An 18886-nucleotide genomic window follows, 5' to 3' on the forward strand; every position below is an offset into this window, starting at 1 on the left:
TTGAAAATAATTATATATATATATATATATATATATATATATATATATATATATATATATATATATATATATATATATATATATATATACACACACAATAAAGCAATTTATGCTGCAACAACGATATAAACATTTCGGTTCAAGTGGACAAAGGAGTTTTGTGAATGTGCCATTTTATTTACTGTTTAAATTGCGGGTTTTTTGGTTTTTAATTTTTTTTGGGATATTTAGTGAAATGATTTGTTTTCCTTTATTTCTTATTTAGTTACGCTAATTTATTTAATGTATTTATTAATTTAACTATACTAAAAAATAATAACTTTTACTGACACTTCTGCTATTTTGTGATAGTTTGGAGCAGATGTCCCGACCCGTCTTTATTTACTGATTGTTTTATTTGAACCTGTAAAACTTCTTCTTCTTTTTTTTTTTTTTTACTCAATTATACATTGTATTTTATTTTTACAGCTAATATTAAAAATCAACACAATTATTATTATTTTTTTCATTTGTAGCACATCTAGTAAATTCAGAAGCCATTATTATGTTATTAATAATAGACCAATTCATATGTTATAGATAATTACGGCTAGATTTATGAAAAGCGTCCCCTTCTTTTTGCTCCACAAGCGGCGCGTTTTCTGCCAACAGTGGTGACTGTATAAAATAAAACAAACTACTTCATGACCACTGTGTATTTTTGAGAACTATGAGTTTATTAAGAAATTCACAAACCTAGAAAAGAAGGGAAAGTGCTAATTAAAACGAAACATGGCCCCGACATGAATGAAACAAAACTAATCACATTTATAAAATAAAAAAAATAGTAATAATTAAAAAAGATTAACAAAATCTGACATTTGCTGCTATCGGCATTTACAAAAAATACATACAAATGCAATAAAGGAAAAATGAAAAGCCCTGAACTGTGTGTGTGTGTGTGTTTTTTTTTTTTGGCAGTCTGATGGATCTACTCACATTACTTTTATTCTAACAAGGTTCCCAGGAGAGGTTGGACCGAGCAGGCCCTGCTCAGCGCACAGAGGTCAAAACGAGCTCTGATCCAAACAAAAATAATAATAATAAAAATTAAAATAAAAACACTGAGCTAATGAGGCCATCCATGTCTTCATCTCGATTTTAAACCGTGCGTAAAAATGATGACACTTTTTACGCACACTGGAAAGTCTGTCCGCCAAGTGTTTCATTTCACAATATCGAGTAATGAGCATCAGTCCAGGACTCATTCAGGCTCCCAGGGGCCACGCTACCTGTTATGATGACCCCGTCCTCAGGTTTCCAGTCTGCAGAGGCTTTTCTCTGGAGTATCTCCGTGGCTCGTCAGGACGGCCTTAAAAAATACTGTCGGTTTTACTGAAATCTAGAACCCCCCGTCACTCCTTAAAGTCTTCACTTTTACACGAACCATCGGCTCAATGTTTAAATATCAATCCTTGTGTGTAATGCAGAATGTTTGGTCTCGTGTTCCCAGTAAGAGCAGTGCATCATGGACAGCTCCGCCGGCTGACGGGAGCAGGCGAACTGAAGGCCGGCTCCGTTACCAGAGGACACCGGAGGAGGCGCCGCGGTGGCCGGGCTCAGCTGCTGGGCATGGTGCGGGTGCGCCGGGTGGTGATGATGACCCATGCCGTTGTAAGAGTTCACCATGCTGGGTAGAGCCATGCTCTGCACCCGAGAGTACGGGTTGTAGGAGGATGGCGGTGACAGACCCTTCATGTTCACCGGACTCACGTTGCCTCCGGCCATCTGACAGGACGTGTAGGACATCGGAGTGGGGGGCTGGCCCAGCGACCACGAGTTGTTCATGAAGCTGGACTGCAGGTACTTAGGCGGGGACAGGTAGCCGTATCCGTCCCCTCCAAACAACGACTTCCCCGGCTGGAAGTGCGTCGGCGGTGGTCTGAAAGGCCGCTTCATCCTGCGCCGTCGGCGGTAGTTGCCTTTCTCGAACATGTCCTCACAGGCCGGATCCAGGGTCCAGTAGTTCCCCTTCCTCTCCCCGCCGCCCTCCCGGGGAACCTTGATGAAGCACTCGTTGAGGCTGAGGTTGTGCCTGATGCTGTTCTGCCAGCCTTTCTTATTCTTCTCGTAGAAGGGAAACTTGCTGATGATGTACTGGTAGATGCCGGACAGAGTGAGGCGCTTCTCCGAGCTTTCCCGGATCGCCATGGCGATGAGAGCCACGTAGGAATACGGTGGTTTCTGCGAAGGATCCGGTTTCTCTGAAATTTTCTCCTGCACCGGCTCCTCTTTGGGACGCTCTTTCTCCTTTGTTGCGTTGGTGTCGTGGATCATTAGAGCCATCGCATCCTCCTCTGGGTTCTGGTAGGTGGCCATCATTACGCACAGCGAAAACACAGAAAGTCCAGTTTCAAGTGTGAAGGAGACGATTCTTCAATCTTGTTCTTCAAACAAACTCAGTGAAGCTCCAGGCTGCTGCTCCTCAGCGCGAATAAATCTCTATTACACGCCTCAGAGAGAGTTTTTTCTCCTCTGGATCTTGCTGGAGGTACACTACTCTGGTTGTGGTTTGGGACATTTCAGAAGCCCAGCCCCTCTCTCCCCTCGAGGCCACTGACAGGCAGCTTTTGCTCCAACGCTTCACTCTCAGCGACGTAGAACGTTGTGATTCGTCCGCTTTTTTAATGTTCCGCCTTTAGTGTTTCCACTCAATGAAAAACTATCAGCTCTTCTTCAAACGTACGTCTAAAACCGCGTGCGTCCCTCAAACAACAAACTCCTGTCAGTTCAGGACACAAAGGGAGGAATTATGTGTAAAAACGTCACACGTTGGAAAGCAAAGATGGAAAAGCATAAATTACCACTAAAAAAAAAAAAAAAAAAAAAAAAAAAACTTCATCAAGAGACGTTTTAAGTCCGTGAGTATTTTTGTTAAGTATTACTAGGACATACATTTATATTACTAATTTACTAATTAAATTGAACAAATAATGCATTCATTTTAGTTTTTCAACCTTGGGGTTGTGACCACATTTGCGGTCGCCTGGAATTTAAATAGGGTCGCTTGAAATGTCTAGTAATTGAAAAAAAAAAAAAAAAAAAAAAAAACAACAATAAAAAAAGGAAAATTAGTACAAAAAAAAAAAAAACAATTGCATTCCATACTTTCACTTTATCTCAAATAATATGCAGTATAAAAATATCTGAAAAGGAGCAATTTGTCACTAATTTTGTATTTGTAAAACTGTAACAAACGTGATCAAAAACTATAATTCTAAATAAATAAAAAAAAGGGTAACAATCCAAAAAAAATGTTGGGGACCACTTATTTAAGGTATGAAATATAATAAAAGCAGGTTTGGTTTGGCCCTGCAATGCAGAACAATATAAGTGAAGTATAGGGAAAATGAAAATACAACAAAGCCTGTTTAGTGGTGATATTTTACCCCCAGGTTATTGCAGTAACATCGCAGGCATCATACATTTTTTGAATTAACTAATTTCTCATGAATTATCTCAGGTTTATTGTGAGTTAATGTTTAAACCTAATGTTTATTACATGCATGCACAATAATGTCAATTCATAGCACAAGTCTTAAAGTATCTTTATTACTTTTAGCATTTGGTTCATAATTTAAATAAGTGTTTTTATTTTTTAAAGGTAACAATCAATTAGGTAACATAAATGAACAAACATGATTAAGGTTTTTGAAAAAATAAAATAAGTTTATTGTTTTATATTTGCTAAGGTTTAAATAAAAAAGCATTGCTTCCCCCCCGAATATTACAAATGTGTTATAGTAACGAACATAATTCACGTCTTGTTCTGTTTTTGTCATGTAATTATAGGTTGTAGCTTGGAGTGAAACTTTCAACATTGGAATTATTATTAGATTTAGCCCGAAAGGTTTTAATTTAAAACATGCATTTTCACAATAAATAACGAGTTTTAAGAGTGACTGTTGACAAAAGTGATGATGGTGGCTATACTAACCCAAATTTCAACTAATTTTCTCTCAGAAATCATATTTAAACACATGAATAATTGACATTTTACAGATGAGCCCTAACAAATTTAAAACAATTAAGTAAAAGTTACATCTTTTATGTCACAGTTATTTCACAATTAAAAGGAATTCCCTTTTTCCGAATTATCCAAACAATTTTAGCTAAAAAGGTAGGCATACACAGTGGTTGCCAAACAGTGGTACGTGTACCCTTGGCGGCACGGAGCACATTGCGGGGGGTACTTGGAAAGATTTAACAATAAATTAGAAAATAATTGGGAAATGTTCAGTTATTTATTTATTTATTATTATTTTTTTTTTTTTGACAAATTCAATACTATTGCTCAATAAAATAAAATATTTTAATTAATTGAAACAGGATTAATTGATGCTGTAGAGGCTATTTTATCACACTTCTGACAATAGGAACCACAAATAGCTACATTTTATAAAAAAGACTGTATTTACTTTTTGTTTTGTTTTTTAATTAGAAAATTTCACCTTAAATTCCATTCATTGGTTTAAATTTGTAGATTTAAACTTATAGGAAACCAATGCTGTGAACCATTGAGGCACAGTTAGGGGTTTAGGAGAGCTCGCTGTTCCACAAATGAAAAAGGAAATGTGAAATTATGGAGAGGTATTAATGATATGAAGAGGGTACACATGGTTTGCCAAAATTGCAAATGGGGTACGGGACAAAAAAAGATTGGGAACCACTGGACTATATAATAAATAAATCCTTGCGTTTAATGAGCTCTGCACACAAAGCGAATGAAGAAGGGGGGGGAGGGGGGGGGGGGTGCATTTGGCCACCCATGAGGGTCCCCCCGGCTTTCTCTGTGCTGTGGCAGTGAGTGTATATATTTCCGTGCTGCAGGTGGAACAGCATTGGCATGTGTGTCATCACCTTGGCTGCAGCAGCTGGTGCGCACACACACACACACGCACGCACGCACGCACGCACACACACACGCACGCACGCACACACACACACACACACACACACACACACACACACACACACACACACACACACGCACACACACACACACACACACACACACACACACACACACACACACACACACACACACAGAGGCGTCTCTCAGCGCGCAATCACCACTGTGCGTTTCCAGCGCCTCAGCTCCATGTTGTTCCTTGTCCTCAGCGTCTCTTTTCACATGTTCAAGACGAGGAGCATTTCCTGTTAATCTCTGCACCACTAATAATATGCCTTTGTCTCACTAAACATGACATCATTCAGCACGTTAATGAACACATCGACGCGTCACATAACCGGAGCCCGGGGGCAGCTGTACGGATGAAAATGATCCCAGTGGGCTGCATTATAATTCAGTAATTTACACATTCAATATTATTTTTGCTGATTGAATTTGATTCCTGATTAGATTAATTTTCTATGTTTATACAATAAACTTGTCCTGATGCAGCTATAATCACTCTACATTAAGGCTTATAGTCAGTGATCGCTGTGGCTTCAGGAGTTGTTCAATGTTGATCTGTTGCTCCAGGAAATGTTTATTGTGCTCTCGTTTCTGAAAAATGTCGAATTCAATATTAGGGTGAAAATGTGCAGTTGAAGCCTCGCTGAAAGTGTAGGCCACACGCGCAACAACATCAAGTTACAAAATAACCAAAATGCGCTGATTACAGTAAAAGTCTGTAGAAACATCACAATGCGCTCACCTAAATTCGACGTAAAATCTGAAAACCTATAAACTCACTAAAAATTAAAGCAAAGAAAAGTCATTTTGATAACCTAAACTTGTATTCTATTCTAACTATCAAACTCGTCCTCTCGTTTTTGTGTGATTAAAAATATAAAATAAATAAATAATAAATTATATATATATGTGGTAGAAAAGATGTGCAATTTTGGGGTTTCACCCTCTAAACCATGGGTGTCAAACTCGTTTTAGTTCAGGGGCCAAATACGGAGCAGTTTGAGTTTAAGAGGGCCTCAGATTATCTGCAAGAAATTTCAACATAATTCTGCCATAGTTTGCACTTCTACATATACATAAAATACAAAATATGTAAGAAAACGACCATATAAGTGATAGATATCATGTCCCAACAGGATCTTCACTTTAAATTTCCTAGATTTTGTGATCAATTTATATTTAACAAAGGGAAATATCACATGATAATGAATTGAGGAAAATTGAAGTATTTTGTAAGAATTTTGACTTCTTTCAACAGTTTAACATTAAAAATGACTTCAGTCATGCGATATAAGCACCGGGAAAACTCTGAAGATCTGCAAATATTGTTGGGTTTAATTTACACAATGATTCATGTTTTCTTTGTCATTTTTACTTTCTCCTGTGGGCCGAATTGGATGCTCCAAAGGGCCGGATTTGGCCCCCGGGCCATGAGTTTGACACTGGTGCGCTAAATGGACATTTTTTCGCCCGATGCTCTGGTCCACCTATTTTTTTTTATAGCCTATCTATAACCAAAAGATATCGAAAATGGACTCATTTGCAAAACAAGGGAAAACATATTTCACTTGCTGTGATAGTCCTATAAACTTTTATACTTTAATTTAGTAATTTGGGGTTTAAATGCGTCCTAAGGCTCTTTATAAGTGGCTCCAAAACGAGCCTGCATGTGCACTGCAGGCAAGATTTGAAACAATTTGAAGTAAAGTTTTAAAAGTAGCAATTAAAGCTTTTTATGACCCGCGGCTTTAAGTCTAAATTATTCAGGTTTTTCGGTATAAATATAAAGATACAGTTCTTTAATATTTTCACTCTCAACAAGAACAATAATGTCACTCCTTTTGTTTGCCCATGACTCACTTTCCCTGACTCAACAAATATTTGTCCTTACAGACTCATTTGACAGTGAACAGTGTTGTTGACTCTCATTAGAACACGTGTGACTCGTAAATGCGGCGAGCGCGCGCCTCACGTCACAACAAAGTGGTAAACTCACGTGCTGACAAGCTGTAAACAAAACACGAGTCAAACACGCGACGGTATGGGGTAGCTACGTCACGGGACGCCCAGGAATGTCACCTTTAAGGTATTTATAGCTGTTTATTACAATTATTACATGAAACCTCCACAGACAGCGGTTTATGCACCAAATAACAGTCATCGACGAGGCCAACGGACACACATACACACACACACACACGGACTCCCAAGCAGACAAAACTACTATACGCGTTACTTAAAATAACTTCAATATTGCGAGATTACAATTAAGTTATGAACAAAAAAAATTATAATAACACGTTGCTAATTGAAAAAAAAAAAAGAGATTTCATGGAAACAAAAACACTTCACAAATAAATCATTAAGGCAAACAGAGACTGACACGTTTCTGTGCCTTAGAGTTTGTGTATTTTTTTTAAAGTGTGTGTGTGTGTCCTAATGTCACGTGGAAGAGTGGAATTCCTGTCATCGTGCACTTCCTGCCCTCGCACGTCTGCATCGAGGATGTTTATAATGGCGCGTGCGGAGAGAATGCGTTAAGCGGAACCTTCGGGTCAGGGACCGGAGAGCACAGGACGCGTTATAGTCAAACAAAACGAATAATAATAATAATAATAATAATAATAATAATAATAATAATAATAATAATAATATTACGAATTTCATCATTATTAGTTGTATAGCCACAAGCCTCACTATACTTCCAATAATACTCAAAAGAAAATATTCAGTTGCTCGCCAGTTTTGTCTCTAGCAGTTTCAAAATGTGTATTATCACTCGTTCATTCCATCATTATGCTCTAGAGTTGTTTTCAAATAGTTTTCTAAACAAAATGTCGCACAAAGGGGATTCTTGGATTCAGAAATAAGAGAAACTTGAGCTAAAAAAGTCTGAGAACCACTGGTTTGGATAGCTTTTACAATGCTGTATCAAAGCACGATATTGGTTTTATTATTACCCATGATACTAGCTTTTCTTCTTAAAAAAAAGAAAAGAAACTTGTTTAAATTCAATATTGTCACAGTATTCTATAATTTTTTTTTTTTAGACCTTTACCATGTGAGTATTTCCAGGGATGGAATCTTACTATGTCTATCTGACGTGTGTTTGAATGATTCTTTGCACACAGCAGCCATGATTTCAGTGGAGTCATATTTTAAAATGAGAAGTGACATTAAACAAAGTTTTGCAACTTCTAGTTATTTTTTTAAGTGAAAGGGGAAAAAAAAACAGTCATAATTTGACTCATATTAGAAGAAATTCTACCATGAATAATGTGAGACTACATTTTACGTACACAAGAACATCGTGTGTGTGTGTGATGAGAGGTTCTGTATGAGGTGAAGAGGAAAGAGAAGGAAGTAGCAGTGGCCCTCACGCAGGGTCTGCAACATGCCTCCTAATCCTCCAGAAAGAAGAGAGAGCAATAGAGCAAATAAACAGTGACCAACGGATCCCCCCTACATCCTCCGCCTGCATAGTTTAGTGCAGTTGTTCTCAAATGACTTTGTTTCGGGACCCACTTTTACCTCTGGATAATGAGCCGCACCCAGTCCAAGGGAAATGTCTAATTACTGTTTATTGAAAATGTGATGCAGTATAGTATTAGTAGTGTAGTTGTTCCAGAATTATAGTTGCAAACCATTTCACAAGGAAACAAATATGTAAAATTAGCATCTTTTAAAGATGAAAAGTATAAATTCTTTTAGAATTGTTAAAGGTGTTAATTTCTTTCCATAAAATAAAGTGTATTTGTACGGTTGCCAAACAGACAACCCCCGGTGCCATTAGTAGGTTTACCGAAGTACAAGTACGTAGCGTCTGAGGGTTAGGTTATAATCCAACAATTTTTAGGGTTAGGTTTACGGTTAGGTACGGACAACCCCTGGTACTATTGGTACTTTTACTGAAGTACACTTATACGTAGCATTTTAGGGTTAGCTTTAGAGTTAGTGTTAGGGTTAGGTTTTAATCCTATATCGCAACAATTTTTAGAGTTAAGGTTAGGGTTAGGTTTACAGTTAGGTTTAGCCTTAGTCACGTGACCTAAACTGGCCAATGAGGGGCGTTGCGTACGGATAGAATGTCGGTATATTGATACGGCAACCGTATGGATAGCCACTGCCTAAAATAAAGGACACACAGGATATTTTTTCAATTTTTTTTCAGTACCAAAATGTTTGCCATGCACTGAAAATACATCTGCAACACACTCATTGAGAATCCCCAGTGAAGAATGCATGAGCTTATTTCTGAGCTAATGTTTCTCTTTATCCGTGAGCTCTGATGGGATAAAATGTCCTATTAGTGGCAACTCACAGTGGGAGGTGTGTGTGAGACATTTCCTTACTTTGTACACTCCATCCCCTCTCCTTTAAACACGTACAACAGTGTGTGCGCCCTCCCCCCCACCTTCAAACAACACATCCACACCTACAGTATCTCTTTCCATGGCCTCTCTTTAGTTCCACAACAGTTCTCCTCTAATTTTCATGATGACCAACTATGTTTATGCTTCCTATCGACTGCAGGAAGCCTATTAGAAGCACTGCAGCCATTGACAGTGCAGAACAAGCCTCTGAAGTAATGTTGCATTAGTGTTTCTGCATTTATTATATGAGAATAATCACAGAAAAAAAACAAAATATAAATTTTTGCTGTATGGATATTGGATACGTTTCTGCGGCCCATGATCTGCAGTAACGCCATCCCAAATTGAAAAGTGCTATAAGCGTTACAAGTTCAGATAAAGAATGGAAGATAAGTGCAGTGGGAGGTGAAGGGAGAGGTGAAAGTGGAGGACCGAGCCGTGGAGAGGCTGATTGTGTTCTCGCTAACCTTCTCTGAGAGGTGAAGCGCTGCAGCCTCCTGCCAACAAAACTCTCTTTGAGGGTTTCTTGAACTGCTGCCAGCCTTTAAATGATTCACAGGAGTACAAGTATGCAGTGTATGTGTCTCTGAACCAAGGGCGAACATTAGAGTCAACATGCAGACATGCTCAAAACCCATGAACCTTCACTATTCAATGTATGGAAAAGTTGTTCTTTAATATGCAATGGGATGTATGGAAAAACTTTGACAAAATTCAACGTTTTCTAAAGAAAAAAGCAGAATAAAAGCTGTTGCAAACATTGTTGTCAGATTATTTGGTTTCCCCTCTGTGTTGGTAAATCTCAGTGTTTTGTGGTGTAATGTAAACAAGGCTGTTGCTATTGGTCCAGACCCGGACCTCAGGCAAACCGGACTATAGTTCCAGCACTTCCTGTGCGCATGCATCCGCTTGCGTAGTAAGTCGAATGCCGGTAGTTCCGTCACTGCTGGACCCGTCCTTGTCACTGCCGGACCCGTGTTCTTCTAGCTAGAGTTTCATCAGTTTTATTTTATCAATGAACCCTAACCCTAACTTTATCCCTATCCTTATCTCTAACCCTAACCCAGGAAATACCCTTTCGTATATGTATTTTCAAAGGTGGAATTTGGCGTGTTAAATATGTTAAAATGACCCACGTCAGTGGAAAGAAACGTCCTTAAGTATAGCTCCTTAGACCACTCGGCTATCCTAACACGGTGGTAACACAGGCACGTTACGCTTATGTAGAAAAGGTCCGGCAGTGACGGAACTGTGCATGCGCACAGGAAGTGCCAGAACAATAGTCAGATTTGTCTGAGGTCCCGGTCTGTAACTATCGACACTTTGTTTAAACAAAGTAACCAATAAATTGTTTATATTAACAAACACTAATCGAACAGTTTTGATGGGTAAGAGGGGTGGTTTATCTTTTTATTGTTATTTTGGACCTCTTTGTGTGGGTACTCAGAATTTGAGTGTTGTTATCCATACTGCATATCCAAGACATATGAGCGGTTTGGTGAAATAATCCACTATAATCTTCAATTGCAAGTTCATTTTGTTCTTTGATGACATTAACATACTGCAGGTACTTGGCAAACGCACCGAAGACATTTGACTCTATGCTGTAAATGTTAAGTTAGGATTTACAGAACGCTAAAAGTGATGATGACAGTAAGAAAAGTTTAACTGGTGGTTTTATGGATCCCAAAACATCCCTGACAGCAATACCAGCATTCTCAAAGCTCACTGGTTTCCCTCTATTTCACCTGTAGCCGTCAAAGTAACTCACAAAAATCGTATCGTAGCCTCAAGCTGAAGTCCACATCTTCATCCCGCCTGGAGTTTAAGATTTCAGGCCGAATCAAAACAAGTCACTTCGTTAAAGGCAATTACACAGGTAGGCTACCTCACTGAGCAAACAAACATGGCTGCCAGCTGACAGCCTGCAGACAGATCAAAGCTACACTCTGACAAGGAACAGGAGGCAACATTTGAAAAAAGGCTCTCGATTTCTGTGCCGTATGAACAGATAGCTGCAGGAACATGTTTATGGTTGATCTCCGTCCATTTCTTTCATCTCGGTGGTGAGATCTTGCAATTGGAAGAGATGGAAGATTCTCAAATGAGCAAAGTGCCCTTCACAGTCAGGGTAAGAGTGAGAATGCACGTAATGGGGTACAGTAACACTACAGTAGGATAATGTTATGTACTGTATGTTATGTATGTTTTCTGCTGTGGTCTCTATTTACATGCAGGGAATTTTAGGCCTTGATGTGTTGTGTGTTAGTAGGAAGTTCACAAATTTCTCTTCTTTTGTTATTGTCTCGTTACACTTGATCTTTTTTTGTTTTTGATTGAGGGACTTTGTTGTAATTCAGAGACTGTATTAAATACCAAAAACAATTTATAGTCATTTTAAAAGATTAGATTAGTGTAATATTTTTGATAGTCATGCGTAAAACAACTGCGCAAGTTAATTAGGCCTTTACGACACCTCACCTCACTCCTAGAGGTGCCACTGTAGACATGAATGAAAGTCCAACTTTCAATGTAAATAAGTGCTACTTAGCAAGTATCTGACAGCGGTTTTTTCTAAAATAATCCCATAAGTACCGTGTAGTTATGCTAGTTTTTAGGCCGGGCTACCGGACTCCAAACGCCACTCACTTTGTTCTTCTTGTTCTCCTTCTTGTTGATGTTGTGTACGCTAGTTAAAATCGCTACTCCTCTGTTATTCACATTGGGCTGAAATTTGGTAGGTATAATCTATAGATGTGTACGCATCGATGCTCGGAGCCGAAAGTCGATTTCTCATATATTTACAACTCAAATATTACAATGGTTGGTGGTACAGAATTATTGGCACGTAGCAATATATAAATCCGGTAATTTCTAAATTTATCGGAACATAGTCATGATATAGTTTCAAAGGCAATTCAACATAGATTATGATTTTATGTTGCACAATTTCATTTGTTTTACTTGGTGGAATCGAGTAATTTCATTGACTTCTCATGAACGTGGTACGTGCTATTCAGCTTGGGCCGTGGCCCGGCCATAGTTCAGCAGAACTTGTTGTTTCCATCCATCTTATCTTTACTCAGCAGCATCCTTAGCAGCGAGACCCAGGTTTCCCTTCTCCCCCGTCCCTTCACCCAGGTCTTTCTGGGGGATTCTGTAAATCCAGATCTTTGCTTTTTGGTCCAGCTCCCTCTTCACCACAACCAATCAATATTGGAGAAATAGTCCACAGAAATTTCAGTTCAGTACGTACTTAAGATTCAATGTTCCAGTTGGTAATTGTTAGAAATCAGACTAAATGTAGCATTAGGCTTTCTAGTCGTACTTTTGAGAGTTGGAACAGGACCTGAATAAATAAATAAACCAGTTTGAAGTAGCAGCTTCACGAAGTACATAAACCCAGCATAAAAAAATGAAAAGTAGTCCACATTGGTATAATTTAGTAACATGGACTGAGCAAGAATATTCAGATTTGAATCGCAGCTTTCCCAGTTATTGCTTTGATTTTGAGGTGCTTTGGTCACAAAGAAATGCATTTTGGAAAATCTTGGCATCTCAAATCTTGGCAGTGTGTGTGTGTGTGTATGTGTGTGTGTGTGTGTGTGTGTGTTTCTGAAGTTCATGTATTGTCCCATGAGTGAGTGACAGCCTTTACAAGATGTGTTCTATATTAATTATTGATTCATGAAAAACCATGAACCTGAATTAAGAACAGCAGATATTTAAGATGCAAATGCTCAATTTGCCTTCATACTACAATCAAAACAAAAACGTTATGACTTCAATATAACAGTTGAAAATATCTCACTGTGAAATTTAAAGAATCTACACACATCTTTGCATCTGGTTCGAATCTCACTGAATCTTGAATTCATCTAAGGCTGACCCTTTCACCAAACTCTTCCATGACTGAAATATGTAATCCTCAAAACATTCCCCAAAGCACGATAATGGGATAGATTTCTATTTTAATAAGATAGCTCTCACAACTATTTGTGTCCGAGATCAGAAAGAGCTTTTACTAATGATGTTACAGGCACTCACTCGTGTGACCTACAGAGAAAGAAGTAAAACATTTTTAAACTACAGGGAATAAATACAAACTATTTCTCTTCCTTGGTCAACATTGGTTTACCTTTAACTCTTGATTTAGGTTTAACGTGAGAAGATTTTCTAAAAAAAATGACTTAATACTTTCACAACTTAACAAGTCTGTCTCCTCCAAGTGTCCAAAACAAAACATTTTGTGGAAACAATGCATTTTTCATCCAATTTAAGTTGTTGACGGTCCAGATAACATTATAGAGATGATGGAAACATTGAATCAAAGTGCCTAAAATTGCACATTAGCTCTTTCTGTTTCTTTCTCCCTTATCCCGTTGTTAGACAAACCATAGGTTCTTCCTTCTTCATTGAACATGCCAGCCTATCCTGATACAATAGAGTCCAGTCCATGTGGGCTGTGAATAAAGTAGGAGATGCTATCTAATCTCTGCATGGAACCAAGGCAGTGGGAAGCCATGCTGAACACCAGCTGTCCATTATAACCTTTCTTTCATCAGCATTTTGTATTGTTCTTGTGTTACTTCTTTATCCTGTCATCTCTTCATCATTCATTAGGCATAGGTGCAGCTTGGGGTCCGGGCTGGACTACTTTACTAATGACAACTTTACTGATTGGAAACATGGAAACAGAAGCAACAGAGCAGAGGTTCGAACTGATGCCAACAATTCTGCAACAGATATGAAACAATGCACATTTGAACATATATTTGTGGATTGAAAGAGTCTGGATTTCTATCCAAATTAAACACTACTATCTCTCAAGAGTGGGATTCAGAGAGCAAATGTTAAAACAGCTCCTGTTAAAAGTGTAGAATTCAAATCCCATATCCAACTTAAACACACAGTGTCACAGTCTGTGGGATTTGTCTGAACACCTTCAGCTCGCCAGAAGACCTCTCTTGTTCCAGCATGGCTCTGTTCTGACCACAGGAACAAACAGGAAAACCAAAGAGTAAAACATAAGAGGACTCTCATATTTTAAAAACAACATACACATAAAGGAAAGAAAGGAATATGAAGTTACAAGGTCACTTTTTCACAGCTTCTCTAAACAAGTCAAGAAAGCATCCAGTGCTTGGCCTGACTACTCTCCCTCTAAATCTACAGTTTTTAAAAAAATCTAAAATCATCGCAACCTTGTCCTCCTTTGGACTTGACAGAAAACCTCTATTTTGAAAAACTATTATTAGTATTAGTATTATTATTACCTCTGCCAAAGAGGTAATAATTTTTAATGGTTTATTACTTTAGAAAACAAAAAACGTTTTTCGGAAGTATGTCGGTCAGCCTGTTTGTGTGTGTGTGTGTGTGTGTGTGTGTGTGTGTGTGTGTGTGTGTCTTTTGGTGAAGTTTATAAAATCATCCCTCGGTTTGTAATTGACCAATGTGGCGGGTTGGTTGCTCATTTAGCTCACCGATTTTCATCCAGATTGGATCCGCATTGTTCATTTCATCTCGATTTTTTGGGAAACTAGGGGTGCCCCTATATTTTGACTATACTGAATTGTTATTTATGGTGATATACATTTCTTTATTCCTATTCCTAATTCCTTTAAAATGTGAAGAATAATTGTACTATGATTCAAATAACTGTCAATATTTGGCTTTTGGTGGAGGTTTGATTTTCAGGGTCGCAGGGATTTTATTTATTTATCTGTCAGTGGACAGTTTAACTCAAAACTCAGATTCTGATGCAATTTTCCAGAGTTATTATTATTATTATTTGTAAAAACTGAATTTCTTTTAATGTATAAATATTTGTAATCTTACATAATTAACTTAATTTAACTTTTTTTAAATGTATCTTTCAGAAATGTCCTTCGTTACACGTTGCCACAGGTGACTTTTCTTACCAAGCAGTCTTTCATTCAGAAACCAATTAGTTAGAATATGCCACAGGTGGTTGTGTGAATGTCAGAACACACAAGGTGACAGCCATCAATGTATGATTGGGAGTGATGGAGAAAAAGAGGAGTATATTAGAAAGGTGATGTTGTCCCAGACAGGACAGAGCAGAGCAGGGCGAGGGCAGAATGAGGGGGATGAAAAGAAAAGGAGAGGGAGCTTCCTTTGGTGTGTTTTCCCCCGAGGGCAGAGAGGAGGAGGAAGAAGAGAGAGCCTGCTCCCCTGACACATCTGAAGATGTCCTGTTTTGGTTTTATTCTGCTCTCCCTCTTCCTGTAGGAAGCAACACCATGCTGGGCACCAAAGCCTCGCCAAGGTCCAGCTATAGTAAGATGTGCTGGTGTGTGTCCACTTAACAGATGGAAAGCAGCAAATATAAGATACACAAATATGCTAAAAGGCCAGATGCAATCAGTAAGAAAGTCATTTGCAAGTAAGGAAGTGTTGAATACTTTGTCGCTAAAACACAGTTAAATACATAGCCTTTAAAGCAATATGCAACCCATAGCATTAATGCGTTTTAGACAGTAGGTCTAATTTGTGTAATAAAAGTCATTGCAGTCATTTGTATCAACTATTAGCCTTCAAATCACGTACTATCCCTTATCAGCTGCACTATCGCCTTTTTGTAGATTTCAGCCAATCAGTGTTTGCATAGCATGTTGTCATCATGTCATACTAACTCTTTGTACTTCCACTCCCAATGGAAGTCTATGGCAAAACAGTATTTCAATCCAATGGTTTAGTGCTTAGTTACGTGTCATTCACTTCCTTGGACGTTGTTATGTTATGCTAAGAAGATAAAGAACATTACGGTGGGCGACTTGTGACATTGCACTCACCCAGGAAGCAAGAAATAGGACGGGCAGTGGGGGGTGTCATCTAGCCATCTAAGGACCAATGCATGGGTTCCAGCTGAACATGGAAGAAAGTGTAACTTCATAAAACCCCTTCTAGTTACATGAACGTCACACTTCCTTGAGTAATCACTACGTCTCACTTTGTCAAACAACGTTAACCTCTATATAAGTTTTTGGTGTTTTTTATTGCATATAAAGCTTCTAAATCAAAGTAAGGGTTTTAATAATAATTATAATGCATCAATTTTATATAGCGCTTTATCATAGACACTCAAAGTTGCTTTACAGAATTAAGGCTTTAGTCTTTCACTCCACACTTCGTGGTGGTAAGCTACTGTTGTAGCCACAGCTTCCCTGGGGCAGACTGACGGTTTTATATGATAGTTACATATAATATCATCCATATACAAGTGACACTTGGGATAAGTACCCTGCTTTAAGCCTGAAAGCCTTGACCGATGACAACCTGACTGTAAACCCTGTGGGAAAAAAATTAAATAAAGAAATGAATATTTCAAGTCTTTACATTTTAAAACAATTACTCACATGTCTAATAGAAATATGATTATTAGTAATAGAATAAAATAAAATATACTTTAATTGATAGGGTTTTTGAACTTTTGTTGTTTAAGCCAAACCACAAAAAAATAAATATATGAATGAGATTATTATTATTATTATTATTACAATACTGTCACAGTAACTAGTAGTTAGTGGTTTTTTGGAAGATATGATGTCGTCCTTACTGTTTCAGTGTCCCAAAAGGAAATAACAAACTATGCTATGCTGGAAGCATTGGTATGGGGGGGCGGTGCCTGGCTGGGGGTGTTGGGGTTTTCCTGCTTATTGGTCTGTGACTGGCGGGGTGGACCTGCTTGGGCGGTTGATGGCGTCCTCTCATTGGAGGGGGCCAGGGCCGCCTCCCTGTGGACGGTGTTGTATGGTGGGGCCAAGCTGGTCCTGCTGCGGGCTTCTCTGCTGCGCGGCTGCTCCCTGTTGCGACAAAACGGGGTCATCGCCTGGACCGCTTGGGGGGTGGGGGTGGCTGGTGCCCTGCTGTGCCTGGGTGGTGGGGCTGCCGCCGTGCTCCAAGGGGCCGACATGGTTTGGGGGCTGCCACAGGGTGGGTTTCCGGCTGTGCTGCTTGGCGCATCCCTAGGGCCTGCTGTGCCACGTGCCCGTCTGCGCCGTCCACTCTCTCCGGTGGCCCGCTCTATGGATGGGCCAGGTTCACACCAGACATGCCTCCTACATGGACACTTCACTCCCAGCTGGTCTGGCTCACTCACTTTGTGTACCACACCCCCATCCAACCCTTGGGGGACTGGATGGCAGGGCCGAGGGTAGGGGGGGGCGCCTATAATGAAGTGTTTCTTACCCTTCCTTAGGGAGGGCTGGTGATGGTGATGATGCAATAAAATAAATTCATTTATTTAATTGCAATAACAAAACATGCATTGTTGTCTTTAAAAGATTGTGTTGACCTTTGACAGCTTGTGCAGCCAAAGTAAAAAACAAAAACAAATGATGAGTTTCACTGCACCTATATTCATTAATAATCATAATTCTTTAATTATAAAATAATTTATTGAATATCCTTGGAAATAACAAGTCACAGTCATTCATAAAACAACAGGAATTAAAAACACATTTGTCCACATACAGGGACCTTCAGTGGCTTTTCCTCTCATATCTGTCTACACTTTAATCATTTACACTGACAGAGGTGTAGACCTCCTCTCTATGAACTCTACTTAAGTTCTTTTTAAGGCTGCATTCACTGCCGTGGTCTCTGTCTCTCTCTCTCTTATTCTCTCTCTCTCTCTCTTCCTCCTTCATACACAGGCCGCGTTTCTCCTTCTTCGCTGACTTTTTTATTCACGCCGCCTGCCTCTGTACATGTGTTTTCCTCTTATTCTTGTGTGAGACCTTATCACTGGATCAGATAAGGCTTCAGTGCTGGTCCTAAACCTTCAGCAGATCTGTCCAAACACATGAGCTCATGTCCGAGCGCTGTTGCTGCCCGTTAACTCCATGAGCTAATATAGTGTCCATGTGTTGGTTTGGATGGAGGCGTGCTGGCTCTTTCGTGCATATATTTGAATACTAGTGCCATTATTTCCTGTTTTCAAATCGGCGACAGTTTGTATTGGATTACATTAACACTATCAAAAATGGAGATCTCAAACCTGTGGTGTCGTCAAGACAACAGAGCAGAAGCACACAGACAGACCTGCCTGCATCATGGTCAAGTTGGTGGTTCTCAACTGTATAACTGAGATAATACAGAGCTCAACAGGAGGAAAACATTTGAATAACATCTGTGATTAACCTAAATTAAAAGCCTAAATTGAAATGCTATGAAAAAGATGCATTTTATCAAAAAACCATAAAGTACTGATATTTATTTTACAGTATAAGGCTGTGTCTAAAAACAATAATTACTGATTAGAAATCATTTTTTAAAATGTTTTAATAATAATTATTTTATAAATTAAAACAGACATGTGAGAATTAATACATTTTGTGCAATCACATACATATGAAATATTCCTATACCTACTCACATCCAAAAATATATACACCATTTGTTGTTAATAAATAAATGTAAATATATCTTATGTAAATATAGTTATACAAAAAAGTATATAAACTATGTTTAATTAGACCCACACATACTTATCAATATACATACAAACATATCTCATATTTGATTAGCATGC

General features: G+C 38.7%; 1 protein-coding gene across 1 annotated transcript; it reads right to left on the reverse strand.

The window, feature by feature from the left end:
- Positions 1 to 873: 873 nt before the first annotated feature.
- foxl2a (forkhead box L2a) lies at positions 874 to 2583 on the reverse strand. The gene has a single exon (XM_028465611.1). The coding sequence runs from the start codon at positions 2359 to 2361 to the stop codon at positions 1441 to 1443; it is 921 nt and encodes a 306-aa protein (XP_028321412.1). The 5' UTR covers positions 2362 to 2583; the 3' UTR covers positions 874 to 1440.
- Between the last annotated feature and the right edge of the window lie 16303 nt (positions 2584 to 18886).

Source organism: Gouania willdenowi, chromosome 13 (assembly GCF_900634775.1).
Source record: "Gouania willdenowi chromosome 13, fGouWil2.1, whole genome shotgun sequence".
Classification (NCBI taxonomy): Eukaryota; Metazoa; Chordata; class Actinopteri; order Blenniiformes; family Gobiesocidae; genus Gouania; species Gouania willdenowi.